This window comes from Falco rusticolus, chromosome 3 (genome assembly GCF_015220075.1).
Source record: "Falco rusticolus isolate bFalRus1 chromosome 3, bFalRus1.pri, whole genome shotgun sequence".
In the NCBI taxonomy this organism is placed as follows: domain Eukaryota; kingdom Metazoa; phylum Chordata; class Aves; order Falconiformes; family Falconidae; genus Falco; species Falco rusticolus.
Window position 1 is genome coordinate 97,198,995 of NC_051189.1, and position 27,270 is coordinate 97,226,264.

The 27,270-nt window shown below is 35.7% G+C and overlaps 1 protein-coding gene across 2 annotated transcripts in view; it reads left to right on the forward strand.

Annotated features, from left to right (window-relative positions):
- Positions 1–27,270, forward strand: part of DTNBP1 (dystrobrevin binding protein 1) — a 72,715-nt gene that overhangs the window by 15,187 nt on the left and 30,258 nt on the right. The window contains exons 6-7 of one of the 2 annotated variants that reach the window (XM_037379186.1): positions 5,296–5,428; positions 18,286–18,308. The exons of the other annotated variant lie outside the window; for it this stretch is intronic. Of the exons in view, the coding sequence (XP_037235083.1) occupies positions 5,296–5,428; positions 18,286–18,308 (156 nt within the window). The remainder of the gene's footprint in view (positions 1–5,295; positions 5,429–18,285; positions 18,309–27,270) is intronic. 2 annotated transcript variants of the gene reach the window in all.

Here is a 27,270-nt window from a genome sequence, read left to right on the forward strand (position 1 = left end):
CAGTTATTGTCCTTTCAAGGACCAGAATTTGAATCACCACTTAAGCCAACTTTTGTTTGAGATGTTGTAGAAAACATCTGCTTGCTGTTATCTGACATATTTGCCTTAATGTGAAATACGCTTCATGTTTGAGCAGGGGCATCAACTTGATACTGGTTTCAGAAAGGCTAGTCATGAATGTAGGTGACGATCCAATGTAAGGTGAAAATATTTAGACTGGGAAGAAAATACAGCTGGATATATATACACAGAGATAAAAGCCATTGCCTCCTGGTCTTCAGTAAGTATTTTTTTTTCTGAAATATGGGTTAGATGGATGTGAAAACTCATTAGGGAAACTAACTTTTCACACTGCTTGAGGGAGGTATCCTTGTTTGTGTCTTGAGCAGAAGATCATGCTTTGTTTTTAGATTGTGTATCAAGTATGAAAGGTGCCATTTTCTAGCTTTGCAGAATTAAATCCAATTTGTTCAGAATTTGCATTTAAAAAAATGGCCATGTTCACTTTGTTTAAGTGGGATTAAAGACAACTTAATGGCTTTTTCAGACATTAAGGAAATGTACTAAAACTTGTGAAATATAAGGTCATAGTAGTATCTTTTTAATTAAAAACAAGACTTTGATTTTAGTAACATTTGAACTACTTGAAGAACTTAATACTCCATATTTTGGGTACTTGTTTTGAAGCAAAAAAAGTGTGTTTTAATGAAATATACTTATTTTTTCATTTCTTGATAAAAATGCCAAAGGTTTTTCCAGTTTGAATAATACAGTATACTTCCAGCAACATCTTGTATTCTGAGACTAAATAATTTAATTTTTCTTCATTTCATCAGTTTGTAGACAACCTCTGAAGCAGTACTTTTAGGAGGAAAAAGTGTAGTGAGGAATAGCCCACAGACTTGGCTCTTTGGGGAAGACAAGAGTGTCTTTGAGGCAGAGAAGTCATTAGTTTACTATTATCTATTTATTAATTGTGGTTTATGTCAGGATTTAGATATTAGCAGGTATTCTGCAAGTAAAACTGAATTTAAAGCCAGACAATGTATTAATCAAGATTTTTCAGAGCTGGCATTTGAACTTTCACTTCTGAATTGTGTTTGGTTATTTAAATAACCATTTCTTTTTTGTTAGCATCTAGCAGTTGATCGCTCTTGAAAAAGAGCTGAATAAATGTGTTGTGATGCAGAAATCCAGAACACACATTCCATTAAAAGACTAGGGTTTAGTGGTTTCTTTTTTATTTTAAAAATTTTTTTAGTGTTAGGAGAGCTGTAAAAACTTTTGCTGTAAATTTGTAATGATTTGTCGTTGGGAAAATGTTTAAAGAAAATAAAGTTTGATTATTAATCAAAATTTTTTTTCTAACTGGTTGACTGGTTGTTCAGAAACTGCTGTTACTTTTCTTGCTTTCATGAGTTTGTCTGAGATGAAATGGCATTTATTTTTTACCAAGAAAATCAGGGAAGATATTTGGGAGATGTATGTAAAACCAAGGAATTTTAATAATACAGCGTAAAGATAACTTCTGTTCAACATGGAGTTGGTCTTTTTCTTAGGCTCCAGAGCAGAATACTTTGGTGGAGAGGGTTGTTGTATAAGTTAGAGATAGGTATGTATAAAAGGCATATAGTTTGGTGGTGTAAACTTGGTAGTGTCTGTGGCTTGAATACAGAAGGAAAAAAATCCTAGTATAATTGCTATGTAGTTTCAGCAAAGATGCTGCTTTAGCTTCATGTAAATGGTATGATCTTAGCTGTGTTTAAGAACTTTTCTTTAAAAACAAATCAAAATTGAGCTCCAGTAGAACTGTAATTATGTAAAGTATTTTTTTTTCCCAAGTGTTGCATCTAAACTGAGCTCTTCCTTTATACAGATGTCTTTCACTGCTCATTTTAAGCTTTTAGTAATTGTGGTCCCTGTCTGACCTAGAGGTAGAGAGAATTTCTTTGATGTAATTGTTTCCATCCTCTCTGTTTTCTGCCTTTTTGCCTTTTAGTCAGAGAATGAATGAAGTTTGAAAAAACATTTTTAGTACTTCTTGGTGTTTTCTCTTGTTTGGGTGGCTGGGAAGTGCAGGAAAGCTACATTTAAAGTTACTGTAGCAGGAATTTAAAACTGTATTTTTTTTTCTGATAAACAGCTGTGTTCTAGCTTTTCTAACAGTTTTTGTACTACTGCAGAACTACAGGTAACACAGGTTTCAGTTAAAAAAATTATATGGTAAATTTAAATTAGCTAAACTTTAGCAATAAAGTGTGTTCAGGTACAAATCTGGATTTTGTGGTTGTTGAGTTCTAGATAAATACTTTAATACCTTCATAGCTGGTAGACTAAGAAAAATAGTGTACATTCATGCAAGATAATTCAATCTAATGTCATCTGATCAAACATTAGCATACTTTAAAAAAATTAATACTAAGAACTAAAACTTGTGATAGTGTTGTTATACCTGTGATAGTGTAACAAATATAGGCCAAACTAATATAATTGGAATGATGTCACTAAAGGACAAGTTATTTTTTCAGTTATCTAATAAAAAATACTCTTCCTACCAATTATGGCATATTATATATACATACAGGAAAATTCTTAATCTAAATATACAATGGGTTTTTTTACAGCCTCCTTTTTAAAAAGATTAAAAGGAGGAAGTGTTTTTCTTCCGCATAGCAGTGCTGTTTCAGAGTGAGATGGTGATTCTTGCCTGACTGCTTGGTTGTGGCATTTCTTGAAGAGCTGGAAAAGAATTAGTGATCTTGCAGGTATTCACTGGGTTTCTAGGGCAGATTCATTCTAGGTGCCACTGTGAACTACAAACTGGAAATTAATTTCTGTATCTCATATTTTTGCTAAATAACTTTTTTTTGAAGTGTGTGCTTATTTATCTGTGAACATAGATAGGAGCTGATCAAAGAATTATGGCTTAAATTTCAAATTCATTAAAGGTGTAACTGGAACTTGCTTTTTGATGCACGGTGCATACTCATTTGAGTAGGAGACAAGTTAGTTCACGACTGTAGCTGGTACTATTGCTGTGGAGCTAGTCTTCAGCTTTTTCTGTGAAAAGCATCTACGTTTTCTTTCACTTCAGAAAGAAGAATTCTGAAACCTGTGTTGCAGTGAAGTACTGTTCTTATCTTCTGGAGAAATCTTAAGTGTTCATTCCTCCAGGAGCACAGTGTTTTCTGCAGTTCCCACTAGAGGCTGCTCAAATGCCAGTGTTAGGGATCAGTTGCCCTTTTGAAGTCGCTTTTCTTCATCCTTTTTATTTTCCAGTTCTTTGTTGTTGTCTTTTAATATTATTTCAATAGCAAGTACAGCAAAGCAGGTGGTGTGTTTTTTAAGTGGAAAAAACAGTGGTTGATAGGTACCGTACTGAATTATCTGGAGCCCTGCTGTGTTTGTGAATTTTGCAAATTAGTAAGTGAGCAATCATTCTGAAAAGCAAGTTAGCATGATACAGACATTTGGATTTTAGTGCACTTGGAAAAGTCCATTTCTTAAGCAAAGGGGACCAGCAGTCGTAATTGTAGTCATGATATTGCCCTTTGAATACATCTGGATTTTATGAGAGCAAGTTGAGTATGTGGTAAACAATGTATGTTCCACATCACAGTCTGTAGAAGTGGAAGCTTTTTTTTCCCCTCAAACTTGTTTTCATGTTTTCAGCTGCCTCCCCCCACCTTTTTTTTTTTTTTCTCCGTCAAGTGATCTGTGTACAGATAACTAATTTAAGGAGATTTTTACTGATTATATGATACATGTTTCCCTTTTTGACTGTTGTGGAGCAGTACCTTACTTGCTAGGGACTAAAAAAACCTTACTAAAAAATTGGAGCTGAATATATGAATTTGCATGCTAGGAAATTTGTTGACAAGGTCTTAACTTTTGCTTTTCTAGGGGGACCACTAGGATAGCTGTTTGTAATTGAGTAATGGTTAAGAAAGTTGAAATTTTGTGTACTCCAAGTAGAATGGCCAAACCAGAATTGAAGATTTGACTGATGCCTTCAACTTGCTGTTTCCTTCTTGTGAGCATCCAAAACACATTAACTTTTAAATCACTCTTTTATACCTTGAACTTAATAGTTACTGACTCGCTTTATGAAGATTGCTTCTGTGTGTTACAGGCAAGGTGAAACACAGCCTTTTGCCGAAACTCAGAATTGCTTTAGGTTTTCTGCTGTTTCATTCCATCATCTGTGTAGTTCTTTGCATCAACAATCAAGTACATACGCTGCAACAGATTAGTGTATCTGTCTCTGAACTGCAAACACCCTTTTATTCTTTGGTTGCTATTTTGTTTGTAAAAATGCGATTTATCCTTCTTCCTGCAATTTACCTTCCCTCTGGTAAGGAGAAGTCCTGGCAAAAGGGTGAATAATAGTCTTGTATTCACACAGTTCCATCCAAGAATAACTAGCTGGTTAGGGTTTGGGAAAATAGCTTTTCTACTTTGGGATCCTGAGGAGGGACATGGCGTTCAGCATTAATTAATCACCTGCGGAAAGAGCAATCCTTTGATCCAGGATTCACATGGCACAATTCAGGTCAGAAGGGACCTCAGGAGTTCTCTAGTTCAAATTGCTACTCACAACAGGGTGAGCTATGAGATAGGATCAGATTTCTTAGGGCTTTTCATAGGCATGATCTCTTTTTAACTTGCCACTCCAAGCAATTAGGGTTAAAGAGGAGATTAAGAGGTTTTGCATGCATTTAAGCACATGGGTATGTAAAATAGCTAAATCTAGAGATTTGCCTGTCAGTAAAGGATCTGTTTTGAGAGTAAACTTTTGAAGTCTGTATTCTTTTATCCAGGAGGTCACGTAAAAGTCAAAATTCTCCCAGTATGCTCTACTTTTGCTTCATTTGAGTAATTTAAGGTTAGTACTGGTTTTGGTCAGCACAGCTTTATGCCTCAGATTGGTACCAGAGAGGAAGGGCTAAACTGACAGTGTGCCGAAGAAGCAAAATTTAATTTTTAATTATGAGTTCTAGATGATGCTTTTCCTGACGTGTAGACCGCAAGCCTGTCAGACCAAGATGCTGGGGCAAATATAGTGGCTCGACATCTTGCTGCAAAGGGAGCCTCAGATTGATCTCCCTTGAACGTGGCTCTGCTGGCACTCCTTACTATGTGGATACGAACTGAGAGTTGTTTATCTTTCTGAGCCATTTATATATGTGTAATTATTACCATGTTAATGATGTACCTTTATGAATTCCTGTTTCTGTTCAGGTGAGTTGTCCATCTATTGATACAATTTGATATTCATGTAAGTATTTCTTATAGCCCAGCTAGAGGCAAACTTTGAGGAAATGGAGAATCATCTATTGTGTCTTGAGGACCTGTGTGAACAGTGTGAGTTGGAAAGATACAAATGTGTGCAGACATTACAGCTGGAAAACTACAAGAAAACAAAAAGGTAAATAAAAACAATTGCTATAAATATAAATTAGCATAAAATATAAGCCTTTGTGATTTTTTTTTCTCCATATATAACATAATCCCTTTTATTTTCATCTTTTAAAAAAACAGTAGTCCTTGACAGGAAGTTGTGAATTTGTAATAGATTAATTCAATGTTGGCATAACTCTTGGTGATGAACAAAGTGTGTGTGTGTTTAGAAAATTATCAATACATTGTTATTAAGGTGAAGTTGTGCTTATTATTCTCTACAAGCAATTGGAGTAAGGGCTATTGTTAGTAAGCACTGACAAGTTGTTGTTTCTTTTAATCTCTTGCCCTGTTATTTTGGTTTTCTTTTTTTCCCCATGTACCTGTAAGGTTAGGAACGGTATTTCTGTCTATCTTCCTTTCAGTTCATTCCTATCCTATAAATACCTTTCACTTTGTATGAAAGGTATTAACCTTCTGCCATTCAACTTGCAAAAACAGGACATTGCTACTTGTAATCGAAGTTCAACTTGTAGCAGTATGTATGAAAAGTCAGAACAGCCAACTCTTCAGCTTCATGTTTACCTAAAAGATAAAGTAGCAAGAGATAAATGTTAAGAGCTTAAATAGCTTAAACTGTTGACTTTCTTGGTTTTGTTCCTGACAGTGCCGAAAATAACCTTACTGAGATAAAACAAGCAGTATTAAGGCCATTATATAAATGAGGAAATGAGGAGTTAAATTGAAGGAATTTGTCAAAGGCATGTCTCAGACAGACGCTGTTAGGGAGTGGTAGGTAGATGCAGATGCTGACAGACCTGGAGCCAGCATTGACATGGGGATAACCAGGTTACTTGATCTGTCTGACCTGGTGTCCTCCTGTTAGCCAGGGGAAGCATCCTGGCACCCTCCTCGATTCTCTTGTTTGTGGAAGCAAGTGTGCCTCATGCCATAATTGGAACAACTGGTTTGGTTTACAGTCCTGGTTAGGATGTGATGATCAAGGCCAGAACTGTGCCGGACAGCACTGGTAACACTTTGCTTAGCTTAGCAGTTTTTCTCTTTTTTGACCCTCCTTTTGCCATCCCTATAGCTCTTCTTTTTGTTTGTTTGTTGTGGTTTTTCTTAATCCCAGAGTCCTCAGAAATAAACAGTCCACCCCTAATAACTTATTTTTCCCTATTGGTCCTGGTTTTGCTACTCAAATTTGGTATTTCTGATACCATTTTCTAGGGAATCTTGGCCTTCGGTGGTGTTACAAATATGGTTACCGAAGTACTGCTGGTGTTGCAAGTTCTGCTTCCCAGAAAGTCTGCAATAGCTTAAAGGTCCCCCTTCAATTTTCTGTAAAGTTTGGCTGTTTCTCGCCTTACTCCCCTTTAACCATCTGTGAAATCCAGCCATCTCTTACGGTGCAATCTATAGCTTTTGTCAGCCTCTTGCTATGTTGTCTGTCACATCTAGCAATTTCTCATGTCATGTCCTTTCGTTTTACACATCCTGTTCAGTTAGTTTAACCTCAGGCCAGGGTCTTGGTGGTGATCTTGTCATTTTCCTGCAACCTGGATTTTCTCTTTCCCAAGTCAGGGCAACGCCATTTTCTCGCTCTCCAGGAAGAGTCAACAGTAGTCAGTATGGCTGGATATTCACTTGTTCAGACCTATTTAAGTGATAGAATATTTAATAGCAATTATTTTAAAATTCTAAATATGTGCTATGTAACTGAATAACACACAAATGTAAAATGTGCATAAAGCAACAGATCTGTATCCCCTAAAATACTGTAACCTTTCTGAAATTTTCTGAGTTCTGTTTGTTCTTTCTGCCGTCCTCACTCCCTCTCCTCCTCCCCTAGCCTCTACTTCCAACATCAAAATAAAGTGTTAAACTGTTGCTTACTCTGCTTAGCAGCATCTAATCAGTTTTATAAATAGAATGCTAAGCAAATTACTTAACGTAATTATAAGCTGATTACATTTGGTCAGATCTAGACAAAACAGGAAAAACTTAGGTAATTTCTGGTTAATCATTACCACTGTATTTATTTAAGAAAGAAACCAACTGCTATCTTATTACTAGAAGGACACCTGCCAGTGTAGATACTCGGAGAAAACACAGCCAGTAACTTGATGTGAGTGTGATTTCTTATGTTTGTTCAGAACTCATATCCTGTCGTCTTCTCTTTAGTGTTTGGGGTTTTTACTGTGATACCAGCTACTGAAAGAATCAAGTGGGTGTTCAGGAGTCTCTGCTTTCTCTCTTTAACACAATAGTTACTTTCAGGAAGTGAGTAGTTTTGTGTTTACAAAAAACAAAACAAAGTATTTCCTATGTTTTGACAATATAGGGATGAAAACTGAGGTGAACACAAACTGTAGAAACTGTGGTTATTGTAAGCATGTAACAAAAAGTAATTTTATTATAAAGTCACCGTAGAGCTTAGACTAGCAGCTCATAAATTTCAAGTCTTTTGAAAAATCTTCCTATATGAAAGATTTAGAAGAAAGTGCTTTAGGTCAACATTAAAGCTTTGAAATGCAGCTTATGGTAACTATGGGAACTGATTTTCAGGAGTAAGTCTCCCTATTAAATAGAGCAACTTTATTTCAGTTCAAACAGATAAATTTTTTGCCTTTTGTCATTGTGTTGAGTACTAGTTTCAGAGTAGGTTCATCAATCCAAGATGTTATCCACGGTATATTTTAAAGCCTGGTGTTTGGGGGGGATTGATTGTTTTTCTGTGTGCTTATATTTAGATTTTTAATATTCTCTTTTTTGTTTTTAAATCCATTAATCGGGGTACCAGTATCGTTGTATGAAGTCTTAATTCATCCCTTGTTTTCTCTAGTTAGTCTTGCTGCAATTGCTTGCATGTACATTAGCCTTGAACCGTGTCGTTTTGTTTCCTGTCCTTTTCTCAATCAAACACAGTTCTTCTTCCTTTCCCTTCATCCTCCTACTGAGGATGTACTGTTTCTGACTGCAGAAAACTCCTTGTATCCCTCCAGTCTCCTATGGCAGTTCTTGCATTCCCAAGGCAGTGCACCGTGTCCTTTAGGAATCACTGTCAGAAGCTCACTTTTGTGCCAATTTGTATGTGCACTGAATTGCAGGCTTATGGTGTAAGAGAAAATGTTTCTGTCCTGGAGCTGTACTTGCTATGAAGCTCTTAGTACCATTTGTATCCATTTCAGATGGATCACCATTTTTTGGAAAAACAGAAACTCCTGGTTATGTTACCAGTTAAAAGGAGCTGGCCAACTGCAACATGTAAAAACACATTGGAGATAGCAGAGAATCCTTGTCACTGGAAATGAGGGAATAAATTTTATTATGTGTCATTTGACTTTAAACAGGCTTGTCTGAATTTTATTTTGTTTAGGATGTTGTTTAAGAATCCTTTCTGGTTTTCAGTACGTGTCTGCTTTGAGAACAGAGAGAAGGAAAATGAATAAAGAAATCTAAAATCCTGAGTCTGAAGTATACCCTGCTGCTAGGGTGTACTTCAACAGATGAATGTTTAGTAAATACAGACCTTAGTGCGAATAATTTCCTTTCTGGTGACATTTAAGGAAAATTTTACCTTAAATGTATATTCCTAATTTTTGTATGTGAAAGGTTTATTTGTTGTCAAATACTATGTAGCCCCATGCTTTGGTAATTGATGCAGTAGATGAGGAGTTGAACAGATTGTTGTATTTCTTGTTAGATGCATTGCTATGCCATGATGGTGGTCTTACACTTCTGGATGAGAATGTTTGATTCAGTTTCTCATTCAGAACAGTATAAAGTTTACGGCAATTGCACTGTGTAGGTTAGAGATGTCCATGTGAGAAAATTTCATAATCGGTTATCACTGTTAAGTTCTTCTGCTTGATCTCCTCTTGGTTTTATCCCTCTAATTGCTTTGGGAACATAAGGAACAGTGAGGATTGTTGCAGTTAGATACAGTTGCTTATGTTAGACTTAACCAACATAAACGTTCAAAATGTAAATACAAAAAACTTCTTTAAACAATTCAGACTAGTCTGCTTTTTTGAAAAAGTTGTTTGTTGTTTTTTTTTTTAACTTGGACCAATTAGTGGTTATTTACTCACCAACATACAAAAATGTTTTGTATTATTATTTTTTGCTATGTTTTGCTTTCAAATATTATCTTTACCTCCTACAGTATCACTGTAAAAAGCTGCCCTTTTTTTGGTGGTCTTGTTTAACCTAAATTAATTTTTTTTTTCTACCAAGATCAAAAGAGGTCTAGAGGATGGAATGGGTAATACACTGCCATACAAAATCGTGTTGCGTAAAAGACGACTTACAAGTCTGTAGATCTTGTTTAGATCCTGTAGCCTTCCCCAAGTGATAAGCTAGAACAGTACTCTGCACAGTACATCATCTTCAGTGATGACTCCCTCCCATATGGCAGGGATAAATTTAAACTGTACCTTCATAACCGTTTTGAGCTTTACATGTAATTTATCAAATTAACTTTATACATTAAAAATAAACCATTGTTGCAAATGTTTCAAACAAGTTTATTTTTTCCTTCCAGCATTAAATCTACTGTGAATTATTTCTAAGACTCTAGCTACATGTTTCATGGTTCTCATCAAAATTTTCATCAAGAGTTAGCTTTCATGCCATATTCTTCTTGATCAGTCTTCTGGTGGTATAGATTTTCAGCTGCTAATACCTCCATATACCTGGGTACATAAATAATGATTTTGCAAGGGTGGATGCAGAACTTTGATTATCTTCAGGACAGCTTTCAGGGTAGATGCACAGTGGATGACTGGCTTCGAGTTTTCATCAGGTATTAATTGTATGAGTGTAAGTTTCCATGCTCACAACAGAGTTCAGATGGCGGAGATCTTTTTCATCCTGCTGTTCTTGAGTTTGCATGCAGCACAATCAATTGCAAATGTTCTCATGGTGATAACTGGCTGGAATTAATTTTATGGCCATCAGTTATTGCACTTCTTTGGACAGACACATGGAATGAGAATTCTTATTGATCTGGAAAAACTGGGCTTGCACAAGGTTTGGAAAAGTTCCCTTGATAATTGTGTTTCCTTTTGTGTAGTTTTAGGGCTCTGAACTTTCTTTTGTTTGCGAGAACATTTGCAGTACAGTATTTTGCATGCATCAAACCCAAAGGAGCATGCTTCTCCATTAATAGTGAATTTTACTCCTATCAGTGCTCCAAGTATTTGAAAACATTAGGCAAGACTGAATACTTAGCAGGTCAATAGATTGTAGGTTTTTTTGGCGTTTTTTTATATTATTTGTAAAGTGTGAATGTGCAGTAAAATTTCTGTTGCTTAAGTTGATTTAATTTTGCCCTTCTTTTGTGGTGGTCTTTGCTTGATGCAGAGAGGGAGTGACATTGTTATAAAGAGTTTTGTTGCATACCTTCTCCTTATAGTTTTGTTTTCTTTTGAACAGACATATAAAAGATTTTGTTCTTTGTTGGGTTTTGTGACCTATGATTAAAGACTGAATGTGTTGGATCCTCTGCATCTTACAACACATTGTACTACTGTTTTCTAGAAAATGTTAAACGTTATGTCAATCCTGTATAACTTTTCTCTACCTTTATGTAGTGCTGGTTACTGGGCAAAATCTGCAAATCCTGTCAATCTGTTAGTGCCATCTATTCTTCATCCAGATTTATTGTACCAATAATAGAAATAGATGGTTTAGGACTGCCTTAATCACGTTTTGTATTCTCCCTTACTTCAAAACTGCATTATTTATCAAATTTGTTCATTTCATTATGGCTAGTGGCAGGAGAACAGGGCTTAGGTATTTCTCATTACCACACTGAAATCCATTCTCTGCTTTTGAGCAAGGTACTGTGTCTCCTGATAAGTTCTTTCTTCACTATGAATTATTTTCCTGAGAACTTAGGAATTCAGTCATTCCTTTTCACTTACATCTAAAACGAATTAGTTTAAAAATTGTTCAAAAAAATGCATTAAATGCATTTATTGATGCCACCTCTGTGAGGGGTATTTTACATTTCTGTGTCAAAGGGATGTGTTGAGGATGCCTGAAGTGGTAGAAGTTGTAACTTCTATCTGCCACAATTGCATCCATGCTGTGTGGAACAACATTCAGCATTTTAGGTAAAGAGTGTATGTGGGAATACGGGCCTTTTTTAATTCTTTATTTTTGTGGTCTTGTGTATTATATGTCACTTAGCAAACAAAGTTGGGCCAGTTTTTTAGTACTGTAATTTTTTTTTTATTTATGCATATAGGGAAATTGATGGCCAAGTTAAAAGAAGGTCTGGATTTTGTTGTGTAGCTGTTCACCAAAAAGAGGTTTGCTGAAACCCTTTTTCTCCCTAGGAACGACTTGCGTTGTTCATAACAACATAAGCGTTGATGGTGGAGGTGGCCTTTGGTAGAGTTGTTTGTATCTTCTCTTAAACTTCAGCTTCTCTTACATTTCTTTGTAGCTTCTCAGATTTATTTGTAGCTTGCAGTTGTTTGTATCTTCTCTTAAATTTTGTCTCTCAAATTTCAACTTTAAACTTTGATTCCTAAACTTTTGGTTGTATGATAAAAAACCCCTGTGCTGGTAGATGTATCTTTTAGTGATCCAATGACATTGCATACTAAGGAAAAAAATTTAATTTTTTTTAATTTAAAAGCTGCCCCCTCTTTTTAGATAGCAACAGCATGAAAGCAAAGTGAAAACTGGTCCTGTGCAAAATCTACATCTGAAGGCATAAGGTCTTAAAGGGAGCTAAGAATTTATTCAGCATTTCAGATTCCAGTTTGGAGTGGTTCCAATGCTAAATGGAATATATAGTTCGAATATATATTCCATTGCTAATGGCCTGTATCCATCTCTTAGCAGAGGACAAAACACTTGGTTGCTTTTAATGATTTAACTTCTACCATTTTCCTCTGGGTTTAATGCCATGTCCTTCATTTTTACTGTTCTTTTGAATGATAGCACCTGAAAGGTGACCTCCAGCGTTTTTCATCAAGCTAAGTATTTGTTTCTTTTTTTATTATTATCCAAAGATAAATGCTTTCACTGTACCCTGAAACTGCTGAGTTTATTAGGGTAGTATTTATTCGTAGTTGTATTTATTAGCTTGATTACCAGTTAATGTTTGCAATTTCTGTTACAAAATTTTGCTTTGATACAGTCCATCTTCTGTAATGAAGTTAATGTGGAAGTTTTGCTGGAAGAGATGGAAAGACTTCAGATTTGTAGCTGCATTTGACTATGGAAGCAAAAAAATCTCCACTGCAACATTATTTAAATGCCTTAGGTCTTTGCTCTTCTCTTTTACTGGATAAAGTGTCGCTTTTGATGGTAAAGAATCATGACCTGTCTTCAGTGTTTCTTTGGATAAATAGAAGACTTGCCTGCTGCTTAATTTCAAGAGTATTTTAGTAGTACTTTTAGATTTTATTGATTTTTTTTTCATTACTTGGTCTTTTCATTACTTAAGTCTCAAAGGTATTATCAAAGTAGTAGTTGGCCTAAGTGATCTGAAAAGGGTGCCTAAGGAATCTGTGGTAGGGAAAACATTTTTGTGTTGTTATCTTAAGTGCTAATCCCCAAAGTACATAAAGTACTTGAATTATTTCTGTGCACCATAAAAGTGACATAAGTTTTGAGTTCTTAGGTTTTTTACTTTTCCTTTTGGTGACATCCAGAGGAAAATTCCCCACGTGGCTCTTGTTAGGTGCCAGAAGTATTTTTAAACTACATTGCACACAAGAAGCTATACTTTCTTTAGATGTAAATACTATTTACAAACAAAAATTAACAACTCAACTTTTATAAACACATTTCATTGTAAAATCTTTCAAATTTAGTCCTCAATTTTTATCATCCATATGCTGTCGTGAGATTGTCTTTTGTTTATGCATGTGTCTTGTAGTTTGGATTTACTGACTGTTACTTTCAGAGCTAGTGTTATAAAATTGTTTCTGACATACGTTTATGACTTTGTTACTTTCTTATCTGCCTACTCTTTTCATGAAGATCAACTACAGAACTGTCAATTCTGGCAGCTGGCATCATTGTAAAGAATGTTTCTGTGGTCTCTAGGTATTTAACTGGATTCCCCTGGTGTTTTGTTACATTCAGAAAATTGATCTTAGTGTTACAGCCCTTTGCAAGATACAATAGAACCTGAGAACTTTGTCTTCTGTTGAACAAACTAAAATCCCATGGACTTCAAAGTTAAAGCAGGATGGTTTTGACTCCTCCTCCCATATTCCTCTTTCTGGATTTAATTTTGTTAATCAGTGATAATGAATATAATCTTCCTAGTGTCCATCTCTTCTGCTCAGTGACTAAAGCAGGGTTAATCCAAAGGTGCAATGAAAAGCCTGAGGAGAATGGGAAGGTAATTGGGAATTTGTATTTTCCTTCTAAGTCTTTGTGTGAGTTCTGGTCATGTCAGTTACTGTGTGGGATTAGTTATATATTGTAGACAGTTTGTTTCACTTTTTGTCTACAAAGTTATGGGGTTTTACCACCCTGAAGCTTGAACTCTCTGTAAATGAAGAAGTTGAGACCACTGACATGATCATCAGAAAATTCCAGCTAACTTAAAAATAATAATTCAAAAGACACATCCTCTCTCAACAGAGCTTCAAGGCACAACAGTTTTAATTCACTTCAGAATTTATTGTATTTCTTGCAGATAAAAAATGGTATAAAAGGTTTACTTAAGACTGAAATGGAGTATTGTATTTTTTCAATGTCTATATATATCTTCTTTTTCTCTGTACCTGTGGCTCAGGTTCTTTTTGATGAGACATTTCACAGAAGTTCTCAGTGGCATCTCTTACATTAACAGTGCTTTGATTTCATTTAAGTTATTTTGAACCATGAGACATTATAAGCTGCGCCTTTTTAGGCATGGCACATAGAGGGATTTATAGTCAGATTTACCTATGTCCATCATGCTCAGGAGGGGCTGAGAATCTGATTAGCGTGTCTCTTATGCTGGCATTAAAACAGACCTGAATGTCATCTTTGTCCTGACATAAGTATTTTTTTGAAGAAGTAGGCAACCAGGCTTACGCAACTGGGGTTTTCCTGACAATTGTTGCTCTTGCTGCCGTAGCGTTGGTCGTTTTCAACTGAATTTGAGTGGTATAGAATTTCCTGGAGTAATTAAGACACACACACGTACCCTCTATCTATTTTGTGGAAACAAGCAACTGGAAAGGAAGAGATGAAAATTATTGCTTTATGTATGTGGCTGAACAGTTTTCATGGGTATAACTCCAGTGTAGATGGAGCTGTACAGCCTCTTGCCTCTCAGGAAAAAAGCTGGGCTTCGTAAGTTTACAGCACACAGAACAAGGTTACTTTTAAAGTGCCTCTGTGCCTTTATAGTCTGATTATTTTAGCCTTTTTTTCTTGCTCAGCGGTACTAAACTTCATCTTTCACTGAGAGGAGGTATCTATATTATATTATAGTACAACTATTAAATCCTTTCTTCTGAAAGCTTACTCTTAGCTGTAAAAAAGTAAAGAATATTCTTATTCATGTAACTAGCCAGATTTGTTGGCACTAACCTAAAATTTAGTAGGTAAAGTAAAAGAGCATATAGTTAGATGCCAAGTAGATTGAATTGATTAGTGGTCAGGCTCAGCATGAGAGTTCCTTTAATCCTGGATAGATGCTGAGCAGCCCCACATGGGGCTTCAAGAGCCTTCGTGTGTAGCGAGGCTAGGGGCAGGGCAGGGGTGTGTTTTTCTAATAATAATGGAAAGGATTATCTCACCCATCTGTGAAGTGCAGGAATTTTGGGGGACAAAAACTGTAAAATCCAGGAGCATTTCTCTATGGAAAGCTTTCAGTTGCCTTAAACTAGTTAGACAAATGGGATGGACGGGAAGGCTAGCCTTTTCCTGCGGAAACCGTGTACAGGATAATCCACGTCTGAGCTGAAGCAATTGGCAGATCTTTTCTGCTGAGATGATTCATTGTACTTCAGTTTTGTCTTCGAGTATGCTGTTGCTAGTAAGCTATCCATCAAAGGCTGAGTTCTGCTCCTGTAGCTTTTGTATAAACCTGGTGTAAAAAATGATCTCAAAGAATGAACAATTTAAAGTAAAACAAACACAAAAATGTAATATATAGCTTCAAAGCTGCTAATTTAACATGGCAAGATCTAAAATAATAGGAGGCAGCAGTCCTAGCTACTCATCCAGGCCTACTGCCAAGGCAAGTTTTTCCTCCTGCTTGCCTTTTAACCTTGTTTTGAAGATTACAGTTTTCCAAAACTGTTTTCAGTGTTATCTTTTTTTTGTTTTAATTACTCAAGCTGCTTTTTTTTATAGAGTGTCAGTGTTCCAAATATGTGGTTTCCTTCTTCACGTAAATTAAATGTATTTACTACTTCAAATGATTTGTTTGTCTCTGGACTCATAGAGAAGACGTAGGAGGTATGTTTTTCCTGACAGTTTGTCAATAAATACAAAAATACTTATTTGCTTACAAAGGGAAGAAGAAATCTAATACTTTGTATTACATTTTTTTTCTGTATATCTGTTCAGAATGTTGTAACTACCTATCTAGAAAATGTACTGATACAATCTTAAGCCATCTGTTTTTCCTGTGTCTTTACAAGTCATAGTGTCTGGTTCTTTACCAAAGATGATCTTACCATGATGATGAATGAGATTTAGGATTAAAATTTAAAAACATCCAAATAAATTGAAAACTTGATTATATAAAAACCAGATCCTCCATGTTGTTGATGTAGACCGTATTTTCAGTAAGCGTATTTCCAATATATATTTCTAAATGTATGTTTTAAGAGTGTTGTGAGAAACACGAGATGCAGTTGATTCATTCATGTTGTCTAAAATATAAAGAATCGTCAGCCTTTGGATCTGAATTGGTATGAAGGTACTAGGAAATGCCGATCCTTAGATTCCAAACCTATATTTTTACTGTATGCTAATTGCAGATATTTAAAATTTTTCAGAGTTGTGTATTCTAAAAAAAAACTTCTGTCAAATATTTGTTTCCAACTTTCTTAATGAACGGCAATTACATATATGAATATAGCGATAGCATATTAGCACATGAACTCTAAAAATATTGATAGATTTCAAAAGGGAAATATCTGGGGTTTTAGACAAAAGCAATGACTATCACTGTGGGTTGGTTACTTTATTAGCATCTTGCTTGCTTATCGGTTTGAACACAATGACAGTAATTGTTTTGTCTTCCCTTTTGGAGTCAGGTGGCATAAGAGCTCCTGATGGTGGGTGCAAGTAGTATAGTTTTTTTCCTCTTACTTTCACAAGATGCTTCCTCAGTATGGTTTTGTTTCAATCTGTGGAAAACAAGCATTTCCTGTGATTGTTGTTTTCTGGATTAGTATGCCATTATTAAAAAATGAGTGTGACTTTTGAGAGTCTTTAATATTTTTGTAATTTATTTAGAGTACACAGGAGAAGAAAAAATTATTAGGATATGAACCTGCAAATCATAGGTGTTGTGAAGTAGCTTTTTTCTCTGGTAAAAAAGGGAGAAACTAGCTTTGGAAAAGGATGCAGGAGAAGCATGAAGGGAAATAGATACTCACAGGAAGTTACAACTAATAGGCTTGTCTACTGTAACTCACACTATAGATTATTTCCTGGTAAAACACCCATTCTTCCAAAAACCTATATTTGACACTTGGTGACAGAAGTGGGATGTTCACTGAAAATGTGGAGGTAAATGCATTCTCTTGCTTCTTTTAAAGTATTTTGTCCTGCTTAGAAAATAAATTATTTCAAGGCTCGAAGCAGTTTTGTCTGTTCTTGATGCAAGAATAAATGCTGAATTGCATCATATGTTGCAATGGGAGGAGAAGGAATTATTATTACGGTATAGCATATGTATTGTGAAACAGTGTATATGGTAGGTGACTCAGTAATGACTGAAGCAGGCTTTCGTCTATGGGTAGTGAATAGAGTCATTTATCTGGACAGCTGTTAGTTCAGTCCTTTTTAGATTTATTTTTCTTATAATCACTTTTGCTTTCAATATTCAGAATCTAACTAGGCAGTCTGCAAGGCACAGACTGAAAAGATGTTTTTTATAAATGAGCATTTTGTAAGGAAAAGGTTAGCGTTCTGCCTTATTTAAGCTATTATGTTGATTTTTCTTTAGCCTCTAAATGGACGATAAATCAATACTTTGTAGCGATGGCAAATGGGGCATTATGCAATTTCTTTAAAATACAGAAGGTATTTTTCTTAGTTTTATAGCCTTTGCATTCACAGTTGTGTGACTACTAAAAGTGGAAGGGAACCTGGTATGAAGGAAAAAAGGTACTATTGCTGCTGACTTAATTTCTTGGCTTTCTGGTATGTGAGTGTTGTAGTTATCTGTCTCTTTCTGTACTTTAAAATCCTCTCCTGGAGGGGTGTCACTATATGCCTCTGTTGCCTCTGAAGTGTGTGGTAGCTGCGTGAGTGATAGCGTCAGATTTTTCTCCTTCACTGTTGCCAAAAGTATTTGGAATAGCATTGAGAAAACTGGAACACTGATTGTTATTCACTGTGCTATAAATTGGCCAAGCTCTGCTAAGCAATGGATGCTTTAGTACCTAAAGCCTTGGTTATTTTTGCAACAGTATATCTAGAAATTACATGGCTAGCTATAAATGTGCAATAGTTGTATAATTGCACATTTATAAATAGATGGTAGTCTTATTTCTAAACAGGTTAATAATGTTTGCTTTAGATAAAATTGTATAATATTACCCTTACATACAATGATAATCAAATTCTTCAGGGTTTTTGTTTTAATGAGCTAAACCATGTAAAATATCTCCTGTAGTTCTAGATGTAGTATTTCTAATAATGTTTGTTTTTAATTCTGCTTTTCTCCAACAGGAAGGAACTTGAGACCTTCAAAGGTAAATTCTATTTTTAATTTTCTACTTGATTATTTGCAGGAGTTACAGTAATCCTTGTGTTAAGTGAAACTAGTAAGGAACTGTTCTAGTTCTGCATTTGATAATGATAGTTTTACGTCAACGCAGCAGGCTGTTTATTTTTCAGTTTACCTGTTCTTGTTGCTGGTTTCTTCAGGAGAGTAGTAAGTGTGGGAAGAATACACATGGTTCTGTTGTCTTAGCTAGGTTTCAGAGATTCTCTAATTCAAGTCTTTCCCTTGGTGTTCAGTTTTGGAAGTTAAGGGCTTTGTCTTCAACTAGTTGATGTCTTTCCTAGCATGAATGTGGTTTTGACATGTGTCGCAGGCTGTTACTTGGTAGACTTTTGTCTAGCTATTTCTGGGACATTTTCACAGTGTTATGTTACATCAAACAAATGCAATTTTTGTAGCTCAACTTGCTGGATATACATGGTGATACATACAAATGTTTGTCCTAGATAATATGGAATGGCTAGAAACTATCATGTATTACTGCTTTGTCTGCAGTGCATAGATAGCACACATTACCGTTTTCAGTAAATCTTACATGCAGGCTTGTCTACCAGCTAATATTGATGTTTGATCAGCTTGACAATTGCTATTATCTTTTGCTTTGAGTAAGGTGTGACTGTGGCTTTGTGACTAGTCTTTATTTATGAGAACGAAGTCAAGTACATTGACTTATGTCAATTAATTGCCTCTTGAAATTGAAAGAAGGGGTGGAAGTTTCTATCAACTGCATTTCTCTCTGCCTTTTCAATTCATTATTATCTCATCTTTACATAACGCTGATAAAGGAAAATAATAAAGCTAACATTAATAGACAAGCAACACAGATTATGTAAAATGTCACTTTATCTGTAGCTTACCATAACAACCCTTATTTTTTTGATTGATTTGATAGCTTTCAACACAGACTAGCTCAATACAAAACCAAAGATAACACTAAGCTCGTGCTGCTCCAAAGCAAGGCTGCTACTCTGTAGTACCTGATGTTTGTATGAATAGTGAATCCTGGGGGTTTTGTTTGTATTGATTAGGTGTTTTAAGTGAGTTTCTGGAAGCCAGGAGGATAGTTTCCAATGTTATTTCTCTCTTGGCAGCTTGTTTTTCCAATGGAGATGGTAACTTTATTTGACAGTATTTTACAAAGACAATTATTTTCATGGAAGAGGAAGGTGTTAGCTGTGTGTTGACCCTGAAATTCATACCAAACTAAGCAACTGGTTCTGTAATGTATACAGAGGCATATAGATTTCCAATACTGGTTATGAAAGGCTTGTCTTGGGTAGGCAAGGCTTGTCTTTGTAGCTAAGAGAAGGTTTTTAGTTTACTACAAAGAGGGAAAATTGCATACATGTCCAGAAAAATGCCAAAAAGTCTGCGTGTTTCTTCACTGTTAAGTTCAACAGTAGTCTATGGTTAAAGCAGTCACTGTCAATGGGAAGGAGTAGAAACTTGTGCTGTAAGAGGGAAAGACCAGGTTAGAGGATGCTTAGGTCTGTTGGACATTTTTGAACCAACTGATCAAATTTCTTCTGCAATACTCAGAAGAATTGGCAGAAGATATGGAAAGCTGGGAAAGCACAGAGTGACAGATCTTTAAAAATGGATATTAAACATCAGTCAGCTTAATCTATGTTTTTTCATACACTGAACTGATGGACGAGCTAGTACCTGACAGAAGAGAGAGGAGTAATAGCCAACAAACTTTCAAGAATAGTCAAATCAAGCAAGTCTAAATTCTTCCTATGAGATAACAACAGTATGGTTTAAAATAAATAACACGTACTGTATTTTGAGTTTGGCAACAACTTTCATTGTCTTGCCTGACATTTTCACAGGAATTTGAGATTAAGCTACTAAAAACTAGGTGCACAGCTGACTGGAAGCACATACTCGGAGGAAATTTTTTTATTATTTCTTGCTTACTAAGTTGTTCTTTCTCAGATCTGATGCTACTTCAAATTTTTGTTACCAACCTGCATTGTGAAATAGAGGTGTTCAAGCCAATAGATTGGCTTTAGTCAGTCATTTTCTGGCCTTTTGGACCTTCAGCTTATTTCTGAGTATCTAGGATATATTTCATCAGCTAATTAGAAACAGGGAGAATAAGAGCTTCCTGGTCATAAAGGATTAATGATTATGTAGTGACAGATGTTTCGGTTCTACAGCAGCTTTGCCCAATCTAACTGGTGGCTCCTTCTTGCCTTTTTCTTTTTAAGTTACTTGCAAGGCTCACTGGATTTGTGTGGAAAATGATCTGTTGCTTGGTTTGGTTTAGTTTTGGTTGATGAAGCATGCTGAAATAACTTGGTAGATGGCCATAGAAATCCTGGCACAGAAGAAGGAAAAGGCAGCAGGAAGGACAAGGCAGCATGTGTTAACATGTAACACAGTCATCTAAAAAGCAAACCACTCCTGGTGCTATATTACCTAATACATATTAAGGTTGAGGTGAGGAAGCTTTAGTACCATTGTGTAAAGCTTTTATGATAAGAACGTAACTGTGGTTTGCTGTATTCAAGAACGGTTGGTTTCAACTGAAATATGTTAAGTAGTTGGGTAGGTGATTCTTTACATTTTTATATTGCAAGTATAGGCTACATCCTCAACTAATTCATCTTTGCATAACTGTCCAGTGTGAAATGTGTTCATAAACATTCAGTTCATAACATACCTGGCACAAGGACTAGGAAAGAAGAATTGTTTAAAATGCCTTTATATACTCTCGCATCTTTCAGTGCATGTGCAGTTGAAACCGTTGTACATTAGATTATGTTTTAATGGAAAAGAACAGGAATGCCAGTTTTCATAGTAACTTGTGAATTTGAATACCATATGTGAAAAAGTATTGGCTTCCAGATTAAGAATGATAAATGTCTTGCATAAAAATATATTTCATAAATATATGTAAGTTCATTCTGTATCTGAATCTGCAGAAGCTGACGTACCACAAAAATATTCCTTAAATATGTTTGCTAGAGGGGGTAAAAAGAGGGTTGTATGCACGTTTTTCAGTATCCAAGTGTAACTCTCACATTCACCAGTGCTCAGTTCTTATGCCTTGTTCAGGAGAGAAAATAAGTTTTACTGGAATTAAGAAACAAAATGGTATAGTCTGAAAGTCAGAATAGCACAGCACTAGAAACTTTCAGTGATGCATCCCATCATTTTTACAGTGAATACAAAAAAAAAATGCTACTTATATATTGGCACTGACACAAGGCAGGTGGGCAGCTTCACAGGTGTCTCAGATCTGGTTTAAAGCTTTAGTTCCCTGTAGTTTTGTGTAGGTGTAAATATAAATAGCTATAGATACACAGGTGTAGTCTGGATAGGACCACTGTAACTTTGTGAACAATCTTTAAATGTTTGTAACCTTATAAACATTTTAAGTGCCCTTGTGTACCTAATATTTACTAAAATCTTATTTTAATATTGAAACAAAATCAACCTTTACGTAACCAAGAAACAAAATTATTTCTGGTTTAATTTAGATCTTCCTGCTGTGTGGGCTGAGGTACAAAGTGGTAATTCATTGACCTATTAATTATATTCTTAGAAAATAGCAGGTGTCATCAAGAAGGGGCTCAAACAAAACTCGGTGTATACACCTGGATTGCAGCATTAGAAAGTGTTGAGAATCCACTAACACTCTGCTTATCAACGTTATTACCTTTAAGGAGCGTGAAATAAGTATGTAATAGTATTTTAAGAAATTATTAACTCTTTTTCTGTTTTCCAATGGAGATACTGGTTTACAATTTGTTCTTCACGTTTGTATTACAGATCGTGCTTTCTTTCATTACAAAACGCAGGTTTTATTTTTCCTACTCTTGCTTTAAGAGTATTTACAGGGCCAGACATTCTCCTCCGTTGTTTGCTGTACCCATAGTGTACAGGGGCAGAACAAACCTCTTCAGTCTCTCTCAACCTCAAGGGTTTTCTATTGCAATATAAGCATAACATTATTTAATAATCTGTGATGCTGAGAAAGTGAAGGTTAGAAGCTTTCCTGCTTCTTTATATAAATCATCTCTCTGTGAAGAAGGCAGGGAGTGAGTGTGTGGTGTCCCTGTTGATACTGCTACAGCACTGGCATTTGTGTACCTGAAGTGTGAGTGTGCACTAGGGCAACACATCTCAAAGGTTGTCCAATTCATTTGTTTAGCAATTTATCTGTCAGAGAGCTTTGCTGTAAAAGGTGATGATTTTATGGATGAAAACGTTGGGTATGCCATATGAAGTAGCCTGCAAGTTTCTTCCTGGTGTGCATCGATTCTAGTGTTCAGAGAACTGCTTGTAGGAACTGGCTTATGCTCAGTGCTGTCCTGTCCTGGCTGAGGTTTATAAAGCTGCCAAAAAAACCCCAAAAACCAGAAGGGAGGGGGGGGGGGGGCGGGGAAAGGTAGTGTTCTGCTGTGGATCTTGGCAATTTCTTGCAATAGTAGAATTTATTTTAGTCAATATTTGTGTAAATGTGTATTTGGTTTTAGTATTTGATGGATTGTACTCTTCCATGGTTTAGAAAGGGTGTGTATTGTTTTCATTTTTACAGCTGAGAAACTAGAAATTAGATAGCAAATATGTGGTTATTTCGTCCTGATACTTGAAACCTAGTGCACTTATGACTGCACTGAGATTTGAAATCCTTCTACCATCCTTCTAGGCACATGGTACAATTTTTTTTTAATTGTCAATTTTTTTTTAAATATAACATTGCTTCTGTTCCAGTGCAGCCAGGACTGTATCGTAAATATTTACAGAATATTGTTAATCTCTTTACAAGACAGAAGGGTGAAGCAGAGCAGTAAGATAGATAATGGAAAAACCTGTGAAGTTATAAAAGTAGTAGAATTACACAATGGTAATGGTAACATATGCTGCTGAATTTACTTTAGACTTTATCCGAATGGGAACTGTGTACATGATAGAGTTAAAAATTCCTTCTAAAATTCCTTTTTTATTAAAAAAAAAAAAAGGAAAAAAGATTAGGATTAAATGTTTTGACTTCATTTCTGGAAAGAAAACTAAAGCAATAGAGGCCATTTAGAAATCAGCAACACAGCTCTTTTGGACAATGAAATGTGGCAGAAACTTTCCAAGGGCAGATACACACATGGCTTTGGCTACTGAGTCATGCATATTTCTAAGCTTTAACAGGATTAGTTTCATTCAAGCTTGGGGAAACAGATCATATGACCATTTTCAGCACTTCTGTTTGCAATACAACAAAATATGTTTTCAGCCCTTTGCATCAGAGATCTCTCCCAAAAAAGTCCTGATAAGTTGTAAGGGCTTCATCAAAATACTTTTTCTGAAAAGGAGACTGGTGAAGTAAAGAGATATTTTTCTTCCAGTTCTCTTATAGGTTAAGTCATTTGCTCACATTTGATATGTGGACCTTTTGTCATCCCTCTTCATGCATCTAAGATGCTTCTGTTGAAATTGCAGTTTTCCAGTCCTTTTATCAGCAGCTTAAATATGTTTGTATCTAAACTTTAATTTCCTGGCTTTCACTGTTCCCTTTTCTAAAAGCGCACAATATTTGGAGCAGTCTGTTGCCTCCATCCTTTTGTTCTCCTTTTTTTTTAAATCTACTCACTTCAACAAATAGTGTGTCAAACTGATTTTTGTTTTTTCTTTGAGTCTAGGGATCCTCTTTATCATGCTGTATTCTGATGGCTATCAAAATAAACAACTTTTTCCTAATCTTCAGATCGTCTTCCAGATGCATGGGTAACATGCAATGAAGATCACAGCTCGTGGTTGACAAAACTCATGCATTCAATGATTTAGCTGTTTTAGAAGTTGTGCTGTAATTTTGAGCACACAATTCTGTGTGTTTTGTCTGAGCAAGAGTAGATGATGTTGTGGTACAAAATCATAGCAGCCACATGGAGTTTGTTTACTTTAACATTTCCAAATATAATACCCCAGAGCCTGTAACATTAGGAACATTCAAAGTGTTTCTTTATTGTGCAGAATTTTTTGTAGACAAATTGTGTCCATAACCAAGTCGGTTAATAATAAGAATTCTAATTTAATTGTTGTATTTTGTGATTTTGCATTTCAATGACTCATTTGTATATAGGAAGGAGGGTGTCTTTGGTTGTTTGGGTGCCTCTTTCAAAACATGCTGTGGGATATAGGCAGTGCTTCCTGCTGTGAGTGTTTCCTGATTGTTTTAGAATTTCTTTAGGTGACCACAGTCAAAAACTTCAATATTTAAACCTTGTAACACAGATATAAAAGACAACTCTTATTTTGACATACCAGAAAACAGTTGGGAATCAATGGCTTAATTCCATTGTAATAAAGCTAAGATGGAGTTAAAATTTCAAGGATATTCAGGTTTCAGGTGTTTTCCTCATTATTTTGCTATGAGCTGAAAATATTCGGATAGATTTCTAGTTCATAATGTGTGTTACCAGCTTCTTTCCTGTCCAGGCTGTGGGAGGAGAACCTTGCAATTTGGAATGTGCTGTATTGTATGTGGCAAGAATTGATCAAGACTCCTGTATGTGATAACCATTCTCTTCAGAATGGAAATATTTGAGACTTGGGCCCTTCTAGTCAAACCCTGAGTGAAAAGCAAAGAAGTTTAACTACTTAAGTCTTCCATTATAGTGTAAGAGGGTAAGACAGATGGAGAAGAAAACCAAATGATAAAGTATTCTTTTGATTTTGATTTTTGTGGTTTTAAGTTTGCAGACACATCTGTTTAACTCTCAGGGCATGTTTTATATGTTTCTAGATCTGAATCTAGCTACTTCTAACATCTGTCCTCTTTTTTGCCTTCCTTGAAAATAGGTATGGACTTCAAGTCAAGCCTTTTTAAAATATTTTTTTTAAAATCCTTTAAATAAAGAAAGTTAAGGAAGATTCACCATTGGTCTTTCACTGATTTCAATCCTTCCCAGTAAATAATTGAATCTTTACATACAGGGGCAGATATCACTGGCACTGAGACGTAAAAGCTTTCAAATGTACATTTCTGTAGCCCACAGGTAGATGATGCCAAGTTGTACCCATCTAATCCTATTCGGCTGATTTATCAGACTTAATGACATACTTTCAGAACTTGTTTCTATATATGAATATATACGCAAGAGCAGTAGAAGTTCTTAATTTTTTGTCTTGACAGAAACTGCATGTGATAGAACACAAGAACGATTGCTTGTCTCACGCTGACCCCCTAAACATGACTTCTTTTTCAATTGGCAACACTGTTGTATTGGGCACTAGGTGTCGTTGAAAATTTATTAGATGCCTTTGACAAGACAGCAAAATATTTGCTGGATCAAATATTACGACTAGGGTGAAACAAACTACAATGGAAGTGTCTTGTATATGAATTCATTTTGCAGATGACTGGAAATAAATTTGTTACCCAATAGATTAGCATCTACAAGTGTCAAGTCCTCAGGATAGACAGTAGTTTCTGTAGAAGAAACAGATTTACGTTTCAATGGAAGGGGAAAAAAAGGGATTTTAGTGGTTTTTTAGTGTATTTAAACTGTAGAAACAAAATTATCAACGATTTTATCTTCAATTGCTGCATCAGAACACTATTTCCCATTATGCCTTGCCAAAAGGTGGGCTGCACTGTCAGGTGGATTAGTTATCTGATACTATGGGAAATCCCCCCTGCCCATTTTTGATTACCTTTGAACTGGTGAGGGAAAACCAGGACTGCTTTGATAGCGGCAGTACAGGCTTGGCTGTATTACAGTCTTCGTTGTAAAATGGCATCCGTTTCTAAGGTGGCTATACATGTAGGAAATGGGTCTGAATTTTCAAAGCTGTAAATAGAGAGTTGAGTTTCTAAAGGAAATCTGAAATTTAGAAAGGGATGTTATAGAGATACCAGATTATTTGTGGACAAACTAGCTAATCAGATTTCCTTGGAACAAATGTTGTTTGCCCTTGCAACTCAGCTGATTAAAGATAGATTTTGGTTTATCGCTTCTTCCAACCCAAACCACTTCTGGTTTAATGCTTTAAATGCTTTTGTTACTTTTCATTTATTGTGCGTTTTGGCTATAATGTAACTGTGTATGTTACCAATTTGATAGTGCTGTTTGCTTGTTCGTAATCTCTTTGCTCAAGAAGATTTCAGGATTTTATATGATGGCTATCACCTGAAAGTAGTATTCAAACAATGAGTTAATACAGCCAACAGACTGCTAAGAGTAGAGATGCTTCTGAAACCTTGTGTTTTTCAGGTTTTTTTAACGCTAATTCTGATGGGGAGAGGGTGGAAGCTAGGCTTTCTTTTTTAAAAATTCTGCTTCATCTATATGTATTTTTAGAGAATCTTGTGGGTTTTTAATGTGGCACCCTTATGTTCTTTCATCCTGTCTTATGTTGCTTTTTGTTTTGAGAGAGCTAGTTTATTCTCCCAACAAATTTTAATATTCATGCCTCTATGTAGCTTTCTCTTTTTCCTCAAGCCCTACTCTTTTGGCATTCTAGTCTTGCACGAAGTCAAAAACCCTGTCACAGGTCAGATGCACCGCAACAATTTTGACATGACTGCATCTTAAAATCGGATGGCTTTTGGAGGTGCGGGCACAGCTCCTGTCGGCTGCAGTAGAAGTTGACCCTGTGCTGGAGTCAGCCCTGCAGCATCCTGGGTTTGTGAGGAGTGGAGGGGGCCAGTGTAACAATAGAGATTTTCTGTGGCTATTGCCAGGGTGAATAGCTAACTGTGTCGATAATAAGAAAAAATTTCATGGGAACATAAGTCCTGTCATACTCAGTTTATGTAGAAAAGAAAACATTTAAAGGTGTAATATTTTAATTGTCTATGATGCTTAAATGACTGCTGTGGAAAAAAATAGAAGCCTATTTTGTCTGCAGCTCTGACTTGAATTCATCCTTTAATTACCGAAGTCCAGACTGAAGGTGGGATTATCTCGTGATTATTATTCTTC